At 44.8% G+C, this 18,638-nt stretch overlaps 1 protein-coding gene across 3 annotated transcripts in view; it reads left to right on the forward strand.

Annotated features, from left to right (window-relative positions):
• The window catches only part of GALNTL5 (polypeptide N-acetylgalactosaminyltransferase like 5), a 59,786-nt gene that overhangs the window by 27,093 nt on the left and 14,055 nt on the right, over window positions 1-18,638 (forward strand). For 2 of the 3 annotated variants that reach the window (XM_019795554.2, XM_034639746.1), the window contains 3 exons: window positions 3,982-4,104; window positions 14,031-14,280; window positions 17,356-17,473. In XM_019795554.2, the coding sequence (XP_019651113.1) occupies window positions 3,982-4,104; window positions 14,031-14,280; window positions 17,356-17,473 (491 nt within the window). Of the gene's footprint in view, window positions 1-3,981; window positions 4,260-14,030; window positions 14,281-17,355; window positions 17,474-18,638 lie in introns of those variants that run through there. The other variant, XM_034639752.1, reaches the window with a different exon arrangement.

Consider the following 18,638-nt stretch of genomic DNA (forward strand, 5'->3'; position numbering starts at 1 on the left):
TTTTTAATTTCTGTCAGATTCGCTCTCATTTCTGCCCTTAGGGATTCTATATTCTCAGCAACGCTTTCTCTGATGCTTTTTTCAAGTTTACTCATCATCTTGACCATTGTTGCTCTGAATTCCATTTCTGATAATTGGGATACATCCATATGTATTAATTCTGTGGCCGAGGCCAATTCTGTGGCAGAGGCCACAGACTCATTATCTTTTCTTTGCTGGGGGGGACTTCTCCTTCTCGTCATTCTGATGAAGAGAGATTGCAGGGTTGTCCAGAGCCCAAGTGTTGACTGGGACCCAGGCCGTGCGCCCTTGTTTTATAGAGATCTTAGGGATGTGGGCTTCTTCCTTAAAGAGTTTATTTATTTATTTGAGAGAGAGAGAGACAGTCAGCAAGAAAGGGAACCCAAGCAGAGGAGTGGGAGAGGAAGAAGCAGGCTCCCGGTGGAGAAGCCCGATGAGGGACTCCTTTCCGGAACGTTGTGATCACGCCCTAATCCGAAGACAGGCGCTTAATGACTGCACTACTCAGGCGCTCCGGGATGTGGGCTTCTTGATTTTTTAGCCTGCATTCTGGGGGAGGGGCCTGCCTGCAGGTACTCAGAAAACCCTGTTTGGGTAGAGTCTCTGTGTCCCTTGCGAGGGGGGATGGGGATGGGCACCCTGTGAGCCGGTATTTCCGGGCTTTTGTTCTCTGGCGGCTTTCCCTGGCGGTTTGCTATGCCTCTTCTGAGAGAGCAGCAGCGGCTGAAATTCAGCCTCTGTCTCAGAACAGAGGGATCGCGGATCGTTCTCCACTGATGTTCTGGCCACTTTAACTCTGTTTCTGTTGGTGCTGCTCAACCCTGCAGCATCCCGGGCTGTGCGCCCCACACCCGGCGTCCCAGCCCTCACTTCCAGGGCCGGCACGTCTCTGTCCTTTGTGTTTCCAACCCCGCCCGCCGCCAGCCGCCCCGCGCGGGCTCCCGGAGCTCCCCGTCTCAGTCTGGTGTCTCACGGGTGCTGACCGCGAGTCCGCCTGCTCCCCCGTGCAGGTGGCCCTCCAGCCGCCAGCCGCCCCGCGGACGCTCCCGGAGCTCCCGGTCTCAGCCTCGATCCAGTGAGCACACCGGAGCTCCGGAGCTCCGTGAGATGCTTGGTGGCGCACGCTCCCGGCTCACGGACTCAGTCTGCCGTTTCCAGGGTGCGGGTCTGTGGTCCGCCTGCTCCCCCATGCAGGTGGCCCGCCAGCCGCCAGCCGCCCCGGGCGTGCGCTCTCGGAGCTCCCGTTCTCAGTCTGCTGTCTCAAGCGTGCGGGTCCTCAGTCCGTCCGCTCCCCCGTGCAGGTGGCTACCGTNTTGCAGGTGGCTACCGCTTCCCGGCGCCCTGACACGGCGGCTCCCTCCCCCTTCTGTTTAGCTTCCGATATCTGTGCGCGGTTTCACGGCTCCCCGCTTCGTACCTCGATACTCAGCGCTGGAGATGTTCATTTGTAGAGATCCAGATTTATCTTCCTGCGTCTCAGGCTGATTCTGTGGATGTTCCTGCTGCTCTGGTACCTATCCAGCTCAACTCAGGGGACCGGCTGAAAAAGGGGTACCCTACTCCTCCACCATCTTAACTCCCCTCCAGGGCTGTACTCTTATAATTACTTGTGAAAACTTGAGAAAATCTCTTAAGTGCTCTAGACATTTGTTTCCTGATTTATATAACAAGGGAGCCAGACCAGAGTGCTCCCTAAATTCAATTCAGTGCCAGGTATTTGGAAGATGAAGTGAAAAGACACTAAACCACTAAGGAAAATGTTTTCTTGTTCAGTAAAACTGCAGAAAAAACCCTGATTCCTTAGATCAGGGGCTCCTATCCTTCTGGCCCAAAAGAATGTCCATTAGCTGCAGGCATATGTTTTTTATTCTCTGAGCCCTGGACTAAAGGGTGTGAGACCCTTCAAACGCACTTACATCTTCATGACTCATCAGCTCTGCTGCTTTTCACCACTCACTCACTTCTGCATGTTGGGCCACCACTGACCGATCACCAACTCAGGAGAAGCGCTCCGGCTCCCTCCGACGGCTCCGGAGAAAAGCCTCATGAAAGAATTCTGATCATACCAACTGCGGTCAAGTGCGTGTTCCCCCCTGCTCCCTGGATTTAAAGAGTTGTGATACTAGCACAAAATCTGATGACATGCACTTGGCGTTTGAAATGAGTTGTCTGTTTTACAATCAATTGATAAACCTGAGGCAAGCCAGGAGGACCCAGATTAAGGAAAAGCTTCTTGGAGTCTGCAGGTCCCTGTGGGGTCCAGTTCCCATGGAAGCAATATATCAGTATTGGATAAGTTTCCTATCTAAAAGTTACCCTAATCCACTGTGAGTCTGACCCACTGGGGGCTGGGAAAGAAAAAGGGGAGAGACAGAAGGAAGGTGAACAGGCAGGGGTAGAAAAGAGGACATCCCAGGAAATTCACCTGTAGGAAAGTGACTCTAGGTGTGTCAAATGGAAGGTGGAAAATAGCTCAAGCTAATGTCAGCTACATTTAGGAATTTCACACATTGGCCAGGCACTACCGTTTATGACATTACTTCTCTGGGAGCTACTGTTTGTTTCTACTATTGTGCACAGGAGGGGATGCGTAGAGATGGTCAGATTCCTAATCTGATCAGTAGTACTGGCAGCACATCTGGCCGCATGCTGGGCAGGGGACGGGGTGGAGGGGGATCTTCTGCTAGACTGTGGAATCCTAACTGCTCATCTAGAAGGACAAGGTCCTGCTATGGACATACAGTTCCAGGATGGCCATGGGAGACCTCCCCAAGCCTTTCAGAACCATGCCATGAGTTCAGAGGCACACCTGGTGACTGCCCATAGGTTCTCTAGGCGCCGGGGGAATCGGCACTGATGCCCAACATCTGGGTGTGCTGCCGACCCTCCTCTTCCATCCATGTTGACCTAGTTTGTGATTTCACCTGCTCCGCCAAGGAGGCCACCGTCTGACGCATGCAGCTCAAACACACACAGGAGACGGGGTGTTCTGTAGGCTGATGGGGCTCACAGGGCTCTAGGAGAACGACGCGAACTTCAGCTTGTCTTTCACAGCTGATATCAGTAGACACTGCCACTGGACTCCCTCGGCCTGGGTGGCAGTGGCCAGGGGCCCACTGAGTTACGCAAGAGGCATGTCCAGAGCTGACCACTGCCATCCATCCTCTCACAGTGTTGGGCCCTCTCGAGCACAAGCCAGCAACACAACCATCTCCCGAAGAACCCAAGCCCTTCACGTGACGTCAGCAGTCACTGCTGCCAGAGGTGTCTCATTTCCCCCGAGGTGTGGCTCACAGAGTTCCTCGGTGTCCTGCGTGTGGGACAAGTGTTTGTAGACTTCTGGGCTGTAAGCCCGCCCCCCACCCCTGCAAGTGCCGTCCTGCGGCCTGCCTCTGCTTCCATGGATCTTCAGCCTCTTGGTGCTGATTCCTAAGACCCCTGGGGCACCCGAGCCCAGCCTCCTTGACTATCATCATGTCACCCTCCAAATACTGAGGGGCCATTGAGTACCGGGTCCGGGGCTGCGTGGCGTGTCCGTCCCTCTCTCTACCGTCTTGCAAGGCATTGGTGGGTCATCCTCCTCACGGGGGCTGGAGCTGGGACTCCGAGGTTGGACACCTTGCCCAAGTTGTTGCCGAGTCAGCAGCATAGCTGTCAGCAAGAAAGTCGGATTGCTCCCGAGTGCCACAACTCAGGCTTTTTCGATTAAAATTTCAAGAGTGATTTATCAAAATAGAGGTATTTCACCAGAAACATAGAAGAATATTTGCAGTTGATCTCAGTGTTAAATCATGTTTCCTTCTCTTCCTCACATAGGGTGAAGTTTTTAAAGTTAGAACTTCTGTGGAAGAACATGATTTTTAGGAATCAGTCAAAATTGTGATAAATTGTTTTATTTTCTGTAGGTCTATTTTATACATTGTCAAGTTTTGGGTTTTGATTTGTTTTGTTTTTTTCCAGATGATTTGAAAGAGAAACTAGACCATCGCCTGGAAATTTTTCGGGGAAAGATTAAATTAATAAGAAACAAAAAGAGAGAGGGACTGATCCGATCAAGGCTGATTGGGGCCTCTCGTGCTTCAGGTATGAGCCTTTCATTTGGGACTTGACCCGGTATCTGTGTCCCAGAGGCCTCCTTGCCCATACAGAGATTGTCCTCGTGGGGCCCCTCCAAGTCTCCACTGGCAGAAACAGAAGAGTGGAAATGCCTTTCAGCCAGATGAGTCTTGACTCTGAAGGTAGGCATTCTGCTTCAAAATGTTGATTCCTTATTTCAAATGGAAGGTATTTTTTTGCAGGGCCCATAATGTCAGCCCCTGTACAGGATGAGTTCCCCCAGATACAGACTGAGATAGAACTGTACATGCAGCCAGGAGAACAAGACTTTATGGGGACAGTGGGGGGCCACAGGAGACCCCGAAGCTAGGATGGGGAGCAGAGGCTAAGATGACATGAGAAAGAGTGTGTCAGGAGCAACTCCATGAAGGACAGACAGTGGGAGCGTGTGGACCAGGACCTTCTGGCCTGACACCTGTGGGGGGGTCTCCAAAGGTCTGGTGGGCCAATGGGAAGCTCCAGAGCACAGATCGCCCAAGAGAGAAGTCCAGCTCAGGCTTTGCATCCCCAACACACACACAGTGTGATTAGTCATTGGTTGCGAGTCCCCTGGGAGGCGGGGGGGGGGCGGGCTTGGTGTGAATACTGCGGCAGATTCCAAAGCCTGGGAAGCTGTCAGACCAGTTCACACAGCAGGTACCCTTGAAGGGAGTCTGAGCTGAGAGGAATCACTCCCATCCCTGTCTCTCTGGTCTCATGGCCTCCTCCTTGTGTCCATCTGTGTCCAAGTCTCCTTAGATAAGGGCCCACCTGCCCCAGCAGGACCTCATCCTAATGAATTCCATCTGCAACAACCCTATTTCCAAATACAGTCACCTTATCAGGTACTGGGGGTTAGGACTTTTAGTGTCTTTGTTTTGTTTTTTAAGGAGAAAGTCGTATTCATTTTTTATTTTGAAAATTTTCACACCCACAGAACACTTACATAAACCTTCCCCTAGATTCACTAGATGCTAATATCTTACAATACCCACTCTACACACACATTCTCTCTCCCTTGCCATCCCATCTCCCTCCACAAATACACACACACACACACACACACACACACACACATTGCAGCTCTGTCCAAACTGGTTTCCTCTTTAATCCAGGTGTTTTTTAAGGAGTGAATTTTAAAGTTTTCAAACATAAGTAGTTGTTGATTACTAGCTTAATTCCTATTGTGGTTGGAATTTGTGGCCTGTTGTTCTGTTGAGACTTCCTTTGTGTCTTAAAGCTGGGTCGATTTTTCAAAAATTCTATGTGTTTTTAAAAAGAATACGTTTTATCTTTTTGGTTGTAGGTTCCATATATGTCTTATTTTGTTTTTCAAATATTCTGTGTCTCATCCATCTAATGTGGCTCGCTCCGTCAGTATCCGGTAGAGTTACGTTACAGTCTGCAACTGTGATTCTAGATCCGTCCATCGTTTCTCCTTGCCACTTCCTCAGTGCTTGCTAGGTACCCATCTGTTGGTGTTTGCCGGCAGTCCCCACCTTGTGACGTAGGCGTGCTCCCAGCTTCCAAGCGGTGGGGTCCTGCGGCGTGGGCGGCAGCTCCTGAGCTCTTGTTAATTTATCACATGTTCAGTCTTCCAATCAAGGATTTATCTAGCACCTACTATGTGCTGTGCATGCACATTTATTCTTTTTTTCTTCATTTGTATCAACTCTATTGAGATATGCTTTACATAACTCTACCGGCTGAACACGGAGATGGGTTTTCCCATGGTGTTGATGGTGCATGTGTAGCACCGTTACCTTCCGGAGAAGTTAGTATTTGCGTTATCAGGAAGCAGCTCTGTCTGCAGTGGAGGCCGGCAGATCTGTCCCCTGCTGTCACTCAGACTTTGTCACTTACTCGTCTCCCCTCACTCTACCCCGGCTGCGCGGACCTTCTTGCTGCTCCTCGGACACACCAGGCATCCTCCTGTCTCAGAGCCTTGGCACATGATGCCCACCCCCCGCCCCGGCATTTTCTTTGTGTGGCTTCATGACCTCCGCACCACTTTGCTCAGTTCTCTGTTCACATACTACTTTACCCGAGAGGCCTGTGTGAAATAGCAAACCCCTGTCTCTCTCCATCATCCTTACTCTGAGTGATTTTTCTTCCTGATATTTGTTGCTACTTACCATTTGTCTGGGTTGGTGGTGCTGCCCATAGGATGACGGAAGTTGCCCATGAACCACAGGAGCTGAGACGGAGCTCTGTGAACTCTGTGTTGTGCCCCCAGGAATGAAGGGAAATGACCCAGATTGGGAAGAACAGTCGGTTAAGTATCTGCCTTTGGCTCAGGTTGTGATCCCCGGATCCTGGGATCGAGCTCCACATCAGGTTCCCTGCTCGGTGGGAAGCCTCCTTCTCCCTCTCCCTCTGCCACTCCCCCTGCTTGTGCTTGCTCTCTCTCTCTCTCTCTGTCAAATAAATAAATAAAATCTTCAAAGCAAAAAAAAAAAAGAAAAAGAAAAAGAAAAAAAATAGTAAAATTAAGGGCCTTGAGATGGGAGATTAGCCTGGGCTATCTGGGTGTGCTCACTCTGCATGAGCCCTTATGACTGGGGGACCTTCCAGGGGGTGGGCAGAGGGTCAGAGAGATGTGTGTGACAGCCCCATCTGTTGTGGTTGGCCTTGAAGGTGGACCAAGGGACCAAGGAATGCAGGCAGCTTCTAGACGCTGGAAAAGACAGCTACTCCCCTAGAGCCTCCAGAAAGGAACTTAGCCCCACAGACACCTTGATTTTAGCCCACGAAGACCTGTGTTGGACATCTGACCTGCAGAACTGTAAGATCGTGCATTTAGGTTGCTTTAAGCCACTGAGTTTGTGGTAAGGCGACCTCTCTTTGTAGGTGTTGACATGGAATTGGAGTGTGGTCATTATCTGACTTCCTGGCGGTTCCGTTGCCTCTGGACTTGCAGCCACTCAGGCTGACTAGGAAGTTTTGCAGGCGAACACAGAGGGGCCGCATGGCTTTCGGGAGGGACCCTAGAGCAGAACTCTCCAGAGACAGCCATACAGAGGGCGGTGGCTGACTGTCGGCCACAGACAGCAAAGGGAGACAACATAGGACCATACAAAGAACGCTGAATTTCAAGCCAGAGCCTGGGTTTCGAGTTCTGCACGTGCCCATTGCCAGCTACAGTATTGTGGGCAAGTCCCTTCTCTGAGCCTCGGCTTCCTAACCCGTGATGTGTGAACGAGGGCCTCTGACGTGGCTGTTGCAATGATTAAATGAGGCATTTGGGACACGGCTGCTTTAGCAGTAAGTGTGGAACAGAATGCTTCGTGTACAGTGATTACTACAAATTAACAAAGTATAGATGCTGAATTTACATGCTTCAGAGTGATCACAAGATGCATAAGGTAAAACTAGAGGAAATACAGGGCAAGAATAGTAGAAATATAGAATATTAATGGTGGAAAGGCTTTTGGAGATTTTGGAACTCAAGATCAGAGATTAGTTCCAGGTCCCAGAACTCAGGTCTCAGACCCACAACATCGGATTTCCACTCAGTAGACTCATCATCACACTACTAGGCTATGGGAATGTAACAAACAAACAAAACTGAGAAATTCAAATAGCACAGTCACTTAAAGATTTTTTTAAAAATTTTCATTTATTTGAGAGAGAGTAAGAGAGAGAACCAGCAGGAAGAGGGGCAGAGGGAGAGGGAGAAGCGGACTCCCCGTTGAGCAGAGAGCCCAACACCGGGCTCTGTCCCAGGACCCTGGGATCATGACATGAACTGAAGGCAGACACTTAACCAACTGAGCCACCCAGGCACCCCAAATAGCATAGTCACTTGAATTGTTTTGTACAAAAGCCAAATATCTGTGTTTAACAGATTTATAGTTGAATTAAGTGGGCACGCTTAGATATTTTACCAAAGTTGATCAATTTCACTTATGCACAAATTCAGAGATTCTCTGAAAATTCCCCCCAAAATAGATTTTGCACACCACATTCTTAAACATAAAAAAAAAAAAAGTACGGCAGTAGCATAATGTGTAGGTTAATAAAAATGAAAACATTTTAGGGGCGCCTGGGTGGCTTGGTCCGTTCAGCGTCAGACTCTTGATATCAGCTCAGGTCATGATCTCAGGGTTAGGAGGTTGAGCCCTGGAACAGGCTCTGCGCTCGGCCTGGAGCCTGCACCATCTGTCTCTCCCTCTGTCCCTCCCTGTTCCTCTGCCCCCCCCAAGTAAAAAAAAGAAAACATTTTAACACCTTAAAAATGATTGCTTCAGAAACCAAATCAAGAATATTTTAATGTTACTTAAAATAAACTAAATGTAATGAGCTATGTTTAAATGTAAAAAAAAAAATGTAGAAACTAAAGACAGGCAGAAAAGAAAAGGCAAGGAAGGAGGCAGAGCCTGCGCGAGGCCACCAAGGCATTTGCCCCACCTTCAGAGAGAAAGTGCCCCTGATTGCAGGCTGCAGAGCAAGTCTCTGTGGGGAAGGCGGAGTGAGCGCCCAGAGGTCCTTGGTACATCCCACACATGCTCTCTGGGAGGAAGGCTGGGAAGGGTCCCTATCAGATGAGTATGACCTCACACCCCTCACTCACTCTAGGCCCCAGGGAGAGTTTGGCTTAATCTGGGAAGATGCCAGTCTGGGATTCTATGGGATTCAGATGAATGTCCAAGAGGCTATCTCCGTGAACAGGAAAGAGCATCATCCTTCCTATAACCGAGGCCAACAGATGCAGAACAAATGCTCCCTTTCCTGGCAATAAACTTGAGATTCCCACGGAATCCCTTGTGAGTGTAGGACTCTGCCGAGAGGAATTCCATGTGGCGTTGTTCTCGTCACGGTGTGTAAATAACCCCCGTAAAATGCTTTAGGATGAGTGTAAAAACAGTATAGTTCGTGTGCCAGGAGGTGCCAGGTAGCTTGTGCCCATAGGCTTCACAGTTTAAATTAGAATTAGGAAAAGCTTGATATTGCACATAGAATAATTTTAAATTCTTTTGCAACTTAAAGATACTACACTTGTGGTCGTTCTGGGTCATTACAGTTGTCAAAAGTTGAAATACTAGAATCTTTAAATGCTAAGGGTAGCTACCCTGCCTACGATAAATAAGACACAAGTCAGTGTGAGAAGAAGGGCTTTTTGTTATTGCTGTTGTGATGTTTGTTCCGTTATTTGGGAGACGATTAGTTACTTGGGAAAAAATTTTATCTTCATCTCATACCATAATCCAAATAAATTCCAGCTTCATCATTAATTTTAGTTTAAAAAAATGGTTACATTACTGTAAGAATTTTAAAATTACAAAAATAACACCTAGATCAATACTCACCTGTTCAATGAATAAAGAAGAAATTTCAAAGCTTAAACCTGAGGGAAAGGACAGCGCTGACTACCAAAATAGTAAACCTATTGTGAACAAAAAATGATAAAATTAAATAACAGTAGACTAGGGGAATTAGTACAACTTCCATAGGAAAAAAAATTAATATTCTCAGTATGTAAAATGTATCTACAAAGCCATTAAAAAAAGAAAAGAAGAGGGGCGCCTGGGTAGCGCAGTCGTTAAGCGTCTGCCTTCGGCTCAGGGCGTGATCCCGGCGTTCCGGGATCGAGTCCCACATCAGGCTCCTGCGCTGGGAGCCTGCTTCTTCCTCTCCCACTCCCCTGCTGTGTACCCTCTCTCGCTGGCTGTCTCTCTGTCACATAAATAAAATCTTTAAAAAAAAAAAAAGAAAAGAAAAGAAGAAAAAAAACCCAGGGCTCCAACACCTGAATGGGCAAAGAATATAAACATTTCATTTAGAAATGACTAATCACCTGAAAAAAGTTCAACCTCACTAGTTAACACTAGACGTGTTTTTTAATTGAACTACAGTTGACATATAACATTGTATCCATGTCAGGTATACAACATAATGAGGTGATACACGTATATATTGTGGAATGATCGCCACAGTGAATCTAGTTCACATCCACTACCTCGCATAGTTACGCCTTTTCTTCTTGTGATGTGAGAACTTTTAAGATTTAGTCTTAGCAATTTTCAAATATACCATACAGTTTTGTTAGTTATTGTCACCATGTTGTATATTACACCCCAGGATTTATTTATCTTGTAACGGGAAATTTGTACCTGTTGACCACCTTCCCCCATCTCACCCACCCCCTCCCTCTGGCAACCACCAATCTGTTCTCTGAATCGAAGAATTCAGGGTCTTTTTTAGATTCCACATATAAGTGAGATCATACAGTATTTGTCTTTCTCTGACTTACTTCACTTAGGCTAATGCCCTCAAGGTCCATCCATGTCACAAATGGCAGGATTTCCTTCTTTTTTAGAGCTGATATGATAATAATATCCCGTTGTGTACATAGTACAACTTCTTTATGCCTTCATCCGTGGATGGACACTCAGGGTTGTTTCTATGTCTTGGCTATTGTAAATAATGCTGCAGTGAACGTGGGAGGACAGAGAACTCTTCAAGGTGGTGATTTCATTTCCTTCTGACGTACACCCAGAAGTGCAGTTGTTGGATTATATGGTATTTCTATTTTACAATTTTTTGAGATAACTCCATACAATTTTCTGTAGCGGCTGCACCAATTTACATCCTCACAAGCAGTACACAAGGATTCCCTTTTCGCCACATCCTCGCCAACACTTCTTCTTGTCCTCTTAATAATACACATTCTAACAGGTGTGAAGTAATATCTTATTGTGGTTTTGATTTGCATTTCCCTGATGACGAATGATGTTGAGCACCTTTTCATGTGTCCCCCTAGTTGGGGGGGAAGGGACAATGAGCCGTTCTGCAGGCAGTCGGGTAAGTTTGGGTTCTAACATGGGACTGGAAATCCTCATTGCTGAACTGAGACAGTGTTTCCAACTTCAAGTAACTATGAGACTTTCAGTTAACGAAAGAGTCACCTGGGAAGTCTTGGACCTGCTCTGGTTTGTAACTAAGGGCAGGGAAAGGACCAGTCCTCCCTGTGGATTGAAAGGAACAAAATAAAGTGGCTCTTCCAAAGAGTCCTGCTTATTCAAGAAAATCAGTGGAATAGACATGAGACTGTAGATGCCATTTTGGATGGGTAGATAAGAAACCAGTGAGTGAGCTGAGGCATCAAGTTTCTATCACTTTTAATGATTTAAAATACCATGTGAGGGGCGCCTGGGTGGCACAGCAGTTAAGCGTCTGCCTTCGGCTCAGGGCGTGATCCTGGCGTTATGGGGTCGAGCCCCACATCAGGCTCTTCCACTATGAGCCTGCTTCTTCCTCTCCCACTCCCCCTGCTTGTGTTCCCTCTCTCGCTGGCTGTCTCTATCTCTGTCAAATAAATAAATAAAATCTTTAAAAAAAATAAAATAAAATACCATGTGAATTGCACATGAGAATAATTGCACTTTAGTTAAGATGTGGGGAATGCACTCTCTTTCCTAAGGATGTTAGTGGGGTTTTTTGAGATATCATTCACATGCTATTCACCCATTAACGTATGCAGTGTTTTTTAGTATATTCACAGGATTATGCAAACATCACCATAACCTAGTTTTAGAACATTGTTTTCCCACTAAAGAGAAACTCCATACGCATTAGCAGTCACTTGCCATCGCTTCTCATCCCATTCCCCCTCCCCTCCCCTCCACAACCACTAATCTACCTTCTATACATATAGATTCTTAGCTATTCTACGCATTTCATTTGATGGAATTATATAATATGTGGTCTCTTGTGACTGGCTCCTTTCATTTAGCGTGATGTTTTCAAGGTTTGTCCATATTGGAGCATGGGTCAGTATTTCATTCCCTTTATTGCCATTATGTGGATATATCCCATTTTGTTTATCTGTTCACCCTTTGATGGGCGTTTGAGTTATGACTCTTTTCTTCTTAGGAAGAATGTTGCTATGAGCATTCATGTACAAGACTTCGTACAAACCTGAGTGTTCTTTCTCTTGGGTATTTGTGTACCTAGCTGTGGAATGGTTGGGCTGTGTGGCAACTGTCTGCATAACTTTTGCGGAACTACCACATCATTTTTGAAAGAGACTGCAACATTTTACGTTGCTGTCAGCAATGGACAAGGGTTCGAATTCCTCCACAATCTCCTCAACAATTGTGATGGTTTGCCTTTCTGATTATAGCCATCCTAGTGGATATGAAGTATTACCTCACTGTGATTTTGGCCAGCATTTTCCTAATGATGAAAGATGCTGAGCACCTTTTCATATGCTTATTGGCCATTTGTTTATCTTCTTTGGAGAAATGTCTGTTCAAGTCCTTTGCCCACTTTTTTTTAAAGTAGGTTCCACGCCTAGCATGGAGCCCAACATGGGTCTTAAACTCACCACCCTGAGAGCAAGACCTGAGCAAGATCAAGAGTTGGATGCTTAACTGACTGAGCCACCCAGGTGCCCCTCCTTTGCCCATTTTTTAATTAAGTTTCCTCCTCCTCCTCCTCCTTCTCCTTCTTTTTTGAGTTGTAGGAGTTCCTTATATATTCTGGATACAAGTCCTTTATCAGGTGTGTAATTTTCAAATAATTTCTCCCATTTTGTGGATTTTTTTCAACTTCATGGTGTCTGTTTAAGCACAAAAGATTTTAATTTTGATGAAGTCTTATTTATTTTTTCTTTTGTCACTTGTATATTTGGTGTCATATCTGAGAAATCGTCTAACCTGAGGTCGGAAATGGATGCCTCTGTTTTCTTCTACAAGTTTTATAGTTTTAGGTTTGCCCTTTATAGGTCTGTGATTCATTTGAGTTAGTTTTTGTGTTTGCCGTGAGGGGATCCAACTTCATTCTTTTTTTTTTTTTTCCCCCTTAAGTAGGCTCCACACCCAGTGTGGAACCCCGCACAGGGCTCGAACTCATGACACCGAGATCAAGACCTGAGCTGAAATCGAGAATCAGCTGCTTAACCAACTGAGCCACCCAGGAGCCCTTCTTTTTTTCATGTGGATACCAAGCTGTGTCAGGACCATTTATTGAAGAGAATGTTCCATCCCCCATTGGACTGGCTGGGCACCCTTGTCAAAAATCAACTAACCACAGACGCTTGGTTTATTTCTATACTTTCAATTCTATCCCTTTGGTCTCTGTGTTATCCCTATACCAGTATCATATTGTTTTATTATTATAGCTTTGTACTAGGTTTTGAAATCCAGAAGTCCTTCAACTTTGTTCTTTTTCAAGATCATTTTAACTAATATGGATTCCTTGCCTTTCCATATGAATTTTAGGGTCAGTTTCTCCAAAGGAACCAGGTGTGATTTTGATAAGAATTATACCAAATCTATAGATCAATTTGGAGATTATTACCACTTTAACAATATTAAGTCTTCTGACCAGCCATGGAATGTTTCTCATACCTTCCTATGATTTTATACAAACTCTGCACCTGAATTTTGAGGTCCCTCCCAATTTGAGCCTATTAAGGTACTTTAACAGCATGTATTCTTCATTTTGGCCATGCTAATTTTCCCCCATGTTTTCTAAGCAGATGCTCATTAAAGCTTGAACTCAAGAGCAAAAATAATTATGCATTTTTGCATCCCAAGCACCAAAAAATACACAAGTTATCCTTGCATTACACATTGGCTAAGTTGAGTCAATCAAGGCCAAGCTATAATAACTTTTTTTAATTAAAGCCCAACTCAATTCCCCTGCTTCTTTAGAATCTTCCCCAAACCACTCTCTAACCCACAGTTCACCAGCTTCTGCTGAACATCTATGGCACATCATTGTACATGATATGGTACAAAATAAAGTATGTGTTTCTAGTCCCCACCCACCCCTGGTGAATCTATAAGCACTGTAAAAGCCAAACACATGGTAAATGCTCAACAAATACTCCTTGCACTGAACTTTGATTTGGGTTGTCAGCTGTCTTATCCATATGCACTAACACTAGCCTATTCTTGCCTCCCCAGGAGATGTTCTGGTGTTCCTGGATAGCCACTGTGAGGTGAATCATGTGTGGCTGCAGCCCTTGCTGGCTCCCATTGCCAAGGACCCCAAAATGGTGGTGTGTCCTCTGATAGATCCCATTGACCATAAGACCCTAGAATACAGGCCCTCTCCTGTTGTAAGGGGCGCTTTCACCTGGCATCTAGAATTTAAATGGGACAATGTTCTCTCTTATGAGATAGATGGACCAGAAGGACCTACTAAACCCATCCGGTAGGAGATTTCTTCAGGTTATAGGAATACGTATTGGGACCTGGGGCAAAAAATAAGATTTCAGAAATGATTCTTTTAATTTCTTGGGTTTAATGAAGAGAAATATTGTGTTATTTATCTTGTTTCTAAAAGTCTATAATAATAGAATTTGGTAGGTTTTTAGTTTCTTTGGTTGGAAATGAGCATCTCACCCCAGTTAAGAACACTGCCATGGACAGTGTCCCTCTGGTTTCAGGTGTCTGTCTTTAGAATGTGGACTTGGTTCTCAGGAGCAAATTGCATGTGGTCAGTGAACAAAATGCTAGCACTGTGGGTAGCCCAGAAAAAGTAGATGTCTTTGCTAAATTCACATATAAATTTATCTAAGTGCTTTCATCTATAGTTTTATAGAGATGAATATGATTTTCCTAGACTATTAGTCTCGGAAAATGTATTTCTAAGTGAGAACAATTTGATGTTGTGACTTTTAACTGTATCTATGAGGCTATTTCTGAAGAGACTTCCTCCAGGTCACTCCCCACATTTGCTGATAACTGACGCCCAGCTCCTCCCCTTTCTCTACTGCTCAGCTCTTTTACAAATCACACAGAGTAAATTTTCTAACACTGTAGCCTAGCAAGTCATGATCTTCGTCTCTATTTTAATTTAAGTAGAACTCTGTGACCTTGTGCAAGTTACTTAACCTCTCTGCACCTTATTTCTTTATATGTGGAGTCTGGAGGTTAATGATACTTCACATGGTTGTTATGAGAATTACTTAGTATATATCAAAGCTTAGAACAGTATCTGTCCATGAAAAGTACAACATCGATGTTTATCACTGTTAGCTATTATTATTCCTATAGACATATCCTGGACCTTTCATCTTCTCAATTACCAGATATCTGTCTCTTCGGCCACAGCCTAAGATGTTCCTGATTTTTTCCTGCTATGCTTCACCCACAACTGCCCCTGGACATCATCAGGATCTCCAGTTCTTTGATTTCTGTTTTTACCCCTCATGGTTTCTCTCTTCTCTCTCTCTCTTTTTTTTCTTTTAGATTTTATTTATTTATCAGAGAGAGAGAGTGAGAGAGCACAAGCAGGGGGAGCAGCAGAGGGAGAAGAAATAAAGCCTATCTAAGAATTGAGAGGAATGACTGGGAAATTATTTAGTACTTTATGCTGGAACCATAATGGGATACTATGTAGCCATGAAGCATGACTACACCTGCAGTTTTCCACTGCCTACTCTAACCCAGCGATTAACCAGCTCCAGGGGACTCAGCCTTTGGGATGACTCTCTGTCCATCTCTCTGCCTGTCCCCATGGTCCAGGCCCTCACTGTCCCAGGCTTAGACTCTACACTGTAAAGGACAGTCTGGCCTGCAGGCTCCCCTCCCTCATAGCCTTACTGATAACATAAACAGTTGATTCAGAGTATGTTATATGCCCCATGCATTACACACTGTATACACTGTGTATATACTGAATATCCTCCCTTGGACTCCAATCAGCACAATCTCCAGGGCTTCCTCCTACCACCCACCGCACCTACCTCTTTGCTCCTTCCATCTCTTTTGCCGATTCCTCCTCTTCTCTCCGACCTCAGTTCTTGATCCTCTTCTCCACCTCCCTGCACTCACAAAGTGCTTCTTGTCCATCTTATGCTGAGGACTCCCAAAGTTCTGTCTCCAGCCCCGGTGGCTCGCAGCATGCCAGACTCTTCCATCCACCTGCCTACTGGCATCTCCACTTGAATGCTGACTCGACATCTCAAACATGTCCCCAGTTGAATCTTTCCACCAAAACCTACCCCTGCCACCTCCAGCATCCCCATCTCAGTGCATGGCAACTCCACCTTCCAGGTACCCAGGCCAAAAGGCTGGGGTCAGCCTTCACCCTTCTCTTCCTCCTACACCCACGTCCCACTCATAAGCATATCTGCTGATTCCATCTTCAAAATACATGAGGAGTTGGATCACATCTCATTACCTTCATTGCTGGACCCTTAACCACCATCCCATCCCCTTCCTCTGGCACCACTGCAACAGTGGGTGCCCCTGTTTCCACCCTTGCCCCCACAGGAGCTGGGACCTTGGCCTGTTGATTCACTAATTTATCTCTAACACATCATAGGTGTTTAATACATACTTTTAAAAAACTGAATGAATAGATGAACATGTAATTATTTTCAAACTACTTACTTTGGTGATATCGGGCCCTGCTATTGGTGGACAAAAAAAAAGATGCTTTGGAACATTATGGTTTTCCCAAAAGTAGATATTATAATTCACTTAATGTGCTTAGAAAGGGAGATTTGTAAACTCTAATACCCAATTCAGTTGTTGTCCCCAGGGGAAACTCACATTCTAAAGATAATGTTCTGGGGCGCCTGGGTAGCACAGTGGTTAAGCATCTGCCTTCAGCTCAGGGCGTGATCCCAGCGTTCTGGGTTCAAGCCCCACATCAGGCTCCTCCACTAAGAGCCTGCTTCTCTCTCCCACTCCCCCTGCTTGTGTTCCCTCTCTCGCTGGCTGTCTCTCTCTGTCAAATAAATAAATAAAATCTTTAAAAAAATATTTAAAAAAATAAAATAAAAAAAATAAAGATAATGTTCCCTCTCAAGAAAAAGACAACATTGAGAAGATATCATTGTACAATTCAGTGAGAGCTGAGTAAAAGTTACTATGGGGCACCTGGGTAGCGTAGTTGTTTAAGTGTGGGACTCTTGGTTTCTGCTTAAGTCTTGATCTCAGGGTCTTGAGGTCAAGCCCCACGTGGGGCTCCGAGTTCCATGTGGGGTCTGCTTGAGTTTCTTCCTCCCTCTCCTTCGGCCCCTCCCTGCCCCACACATGCTGTCTTTCTAAAATAAATAAGTAAATCTTAAAAAAGAAAAGTTACCGCATACTTTTAGGTAGTTATGGTTTCAATTTACTACTTTTACGTACATAAATATATATTAAGTTAACAATTTTGGTATCAGTATTGCTGTTTTCTAGTTTTTTTTATGTTATTGCTAATATTCAATATAATTTTGGCAAAAAGTCCAGAATGACTGAATCTGTGATTTATTATTTTATGTGTCCTTTTTAGGTCACCTGCAATGGCTGGAGGAGTTTTTGCTATAAATAGGCATTATTTTAATGAGATCGGAAAGTACGACAGGGACATGGAACTCTGGGGAGCAGAAAATTTGGAACTTTCACTAAGGGTAATTCAGACTTGGCCTTTTAAATAGTTACCTTTGTACAGAGAGAGCAAAAGCTGACTTCAGGTCAGGAGACACCCTGTGGTGCTTATGCCCAGTTTTCCTGCCTAGGCATCTTGTACCATTCCCACATCACATTGAAGTAAATGACCTATGATGGGACTCCTTGCAAAATGCGACAATAGTTAGTAAAATACCAGCTTTTATTATATGTTTTGTCATTTCTAATGTATGGTATATTGAATTAATGTAATGCTTTTATTTATTTGTGAAAACTCTATTTTTTTTGGAGGGAAGAGCATTTTTTTTTTCAATACAAAAGCAGTATATGGTTTTTATTTTTAAATATACAGAAAAGCAAAGGGCATAACAGAAAATATCTGTAAATCTCATTTCTAGATAGTTGCTGAGTTTATATACATGCTGTGCTTCTAAAAATGTGATCATGTTATGCAAACTGTTTAAGACCTGACTATTTAATTTAATATAATTGAACATCTTTTAATCTTCATACGTTTTCACTGGCAGATATGGTTCTTAACCAAACACATTCGTTTGATTCATCTATAGGGATTTTTAAGCATGTATTTGGATGCCAATTTTTGTTGTTGTTGTTGTTGTTGAAGTCGTTTTTTTTAAATTAACATAGAATGTATTATTTGTTTCATGGGTACAGGTCTGTGATTCATCAGTCTTACACAATACACAGCGCTCTCCACAACACATACCCTCCCCAATGTCCATCACCCAGCTATCCCACCCTTCCCACCCTCTCCCCTCCAGCAGCCCTCAGTTTGTTTCCTGAGATTAAGAGTCTCTTATAGTTTGTCTCCCTCTCTGGTTTCATCTTGTTTCATTTTTTCCTCTCTTCCCTTATGATCCTCTGCCATAATTTTGGAATTATGGAATTCCAAAATTCCACATATGAGTGAGATCATATGATAATTTTCTTTCTCTGATTGACTTATTTCGCTTAGCATAACACCCTCTAGTTCCATCCACGTCATTGCAAATGGCAAGATTTCAAATTTTTGATGGCTGCATGATATTCCTGTGTGTGCGCGCCTGCGTGTGTGTGTGTGTGTGTACCACTTCTTCTTTACCCATTCATCTGTCGATGGACATCTAGGCTCTTTCCACAGTTTGGCTGTTGTGGACATTTGAAAGT

The sequence above is a fragment of the Ailuropoda melanoleuca genome, chromosome 1 (assembly GCF_002007445.2).
Source record: "Ailuropoda melanoleuca isolate Jingjing chromosome 1, ASM200744v2, whole genome shotgun sequence".
Classification (NCBI taxonomy): Eukaryota; Metazoa; Chordata; class Mammalia; order Carnivora; family Ursidae; genus Ailuropoda; species Ailuropoda melanoleuca.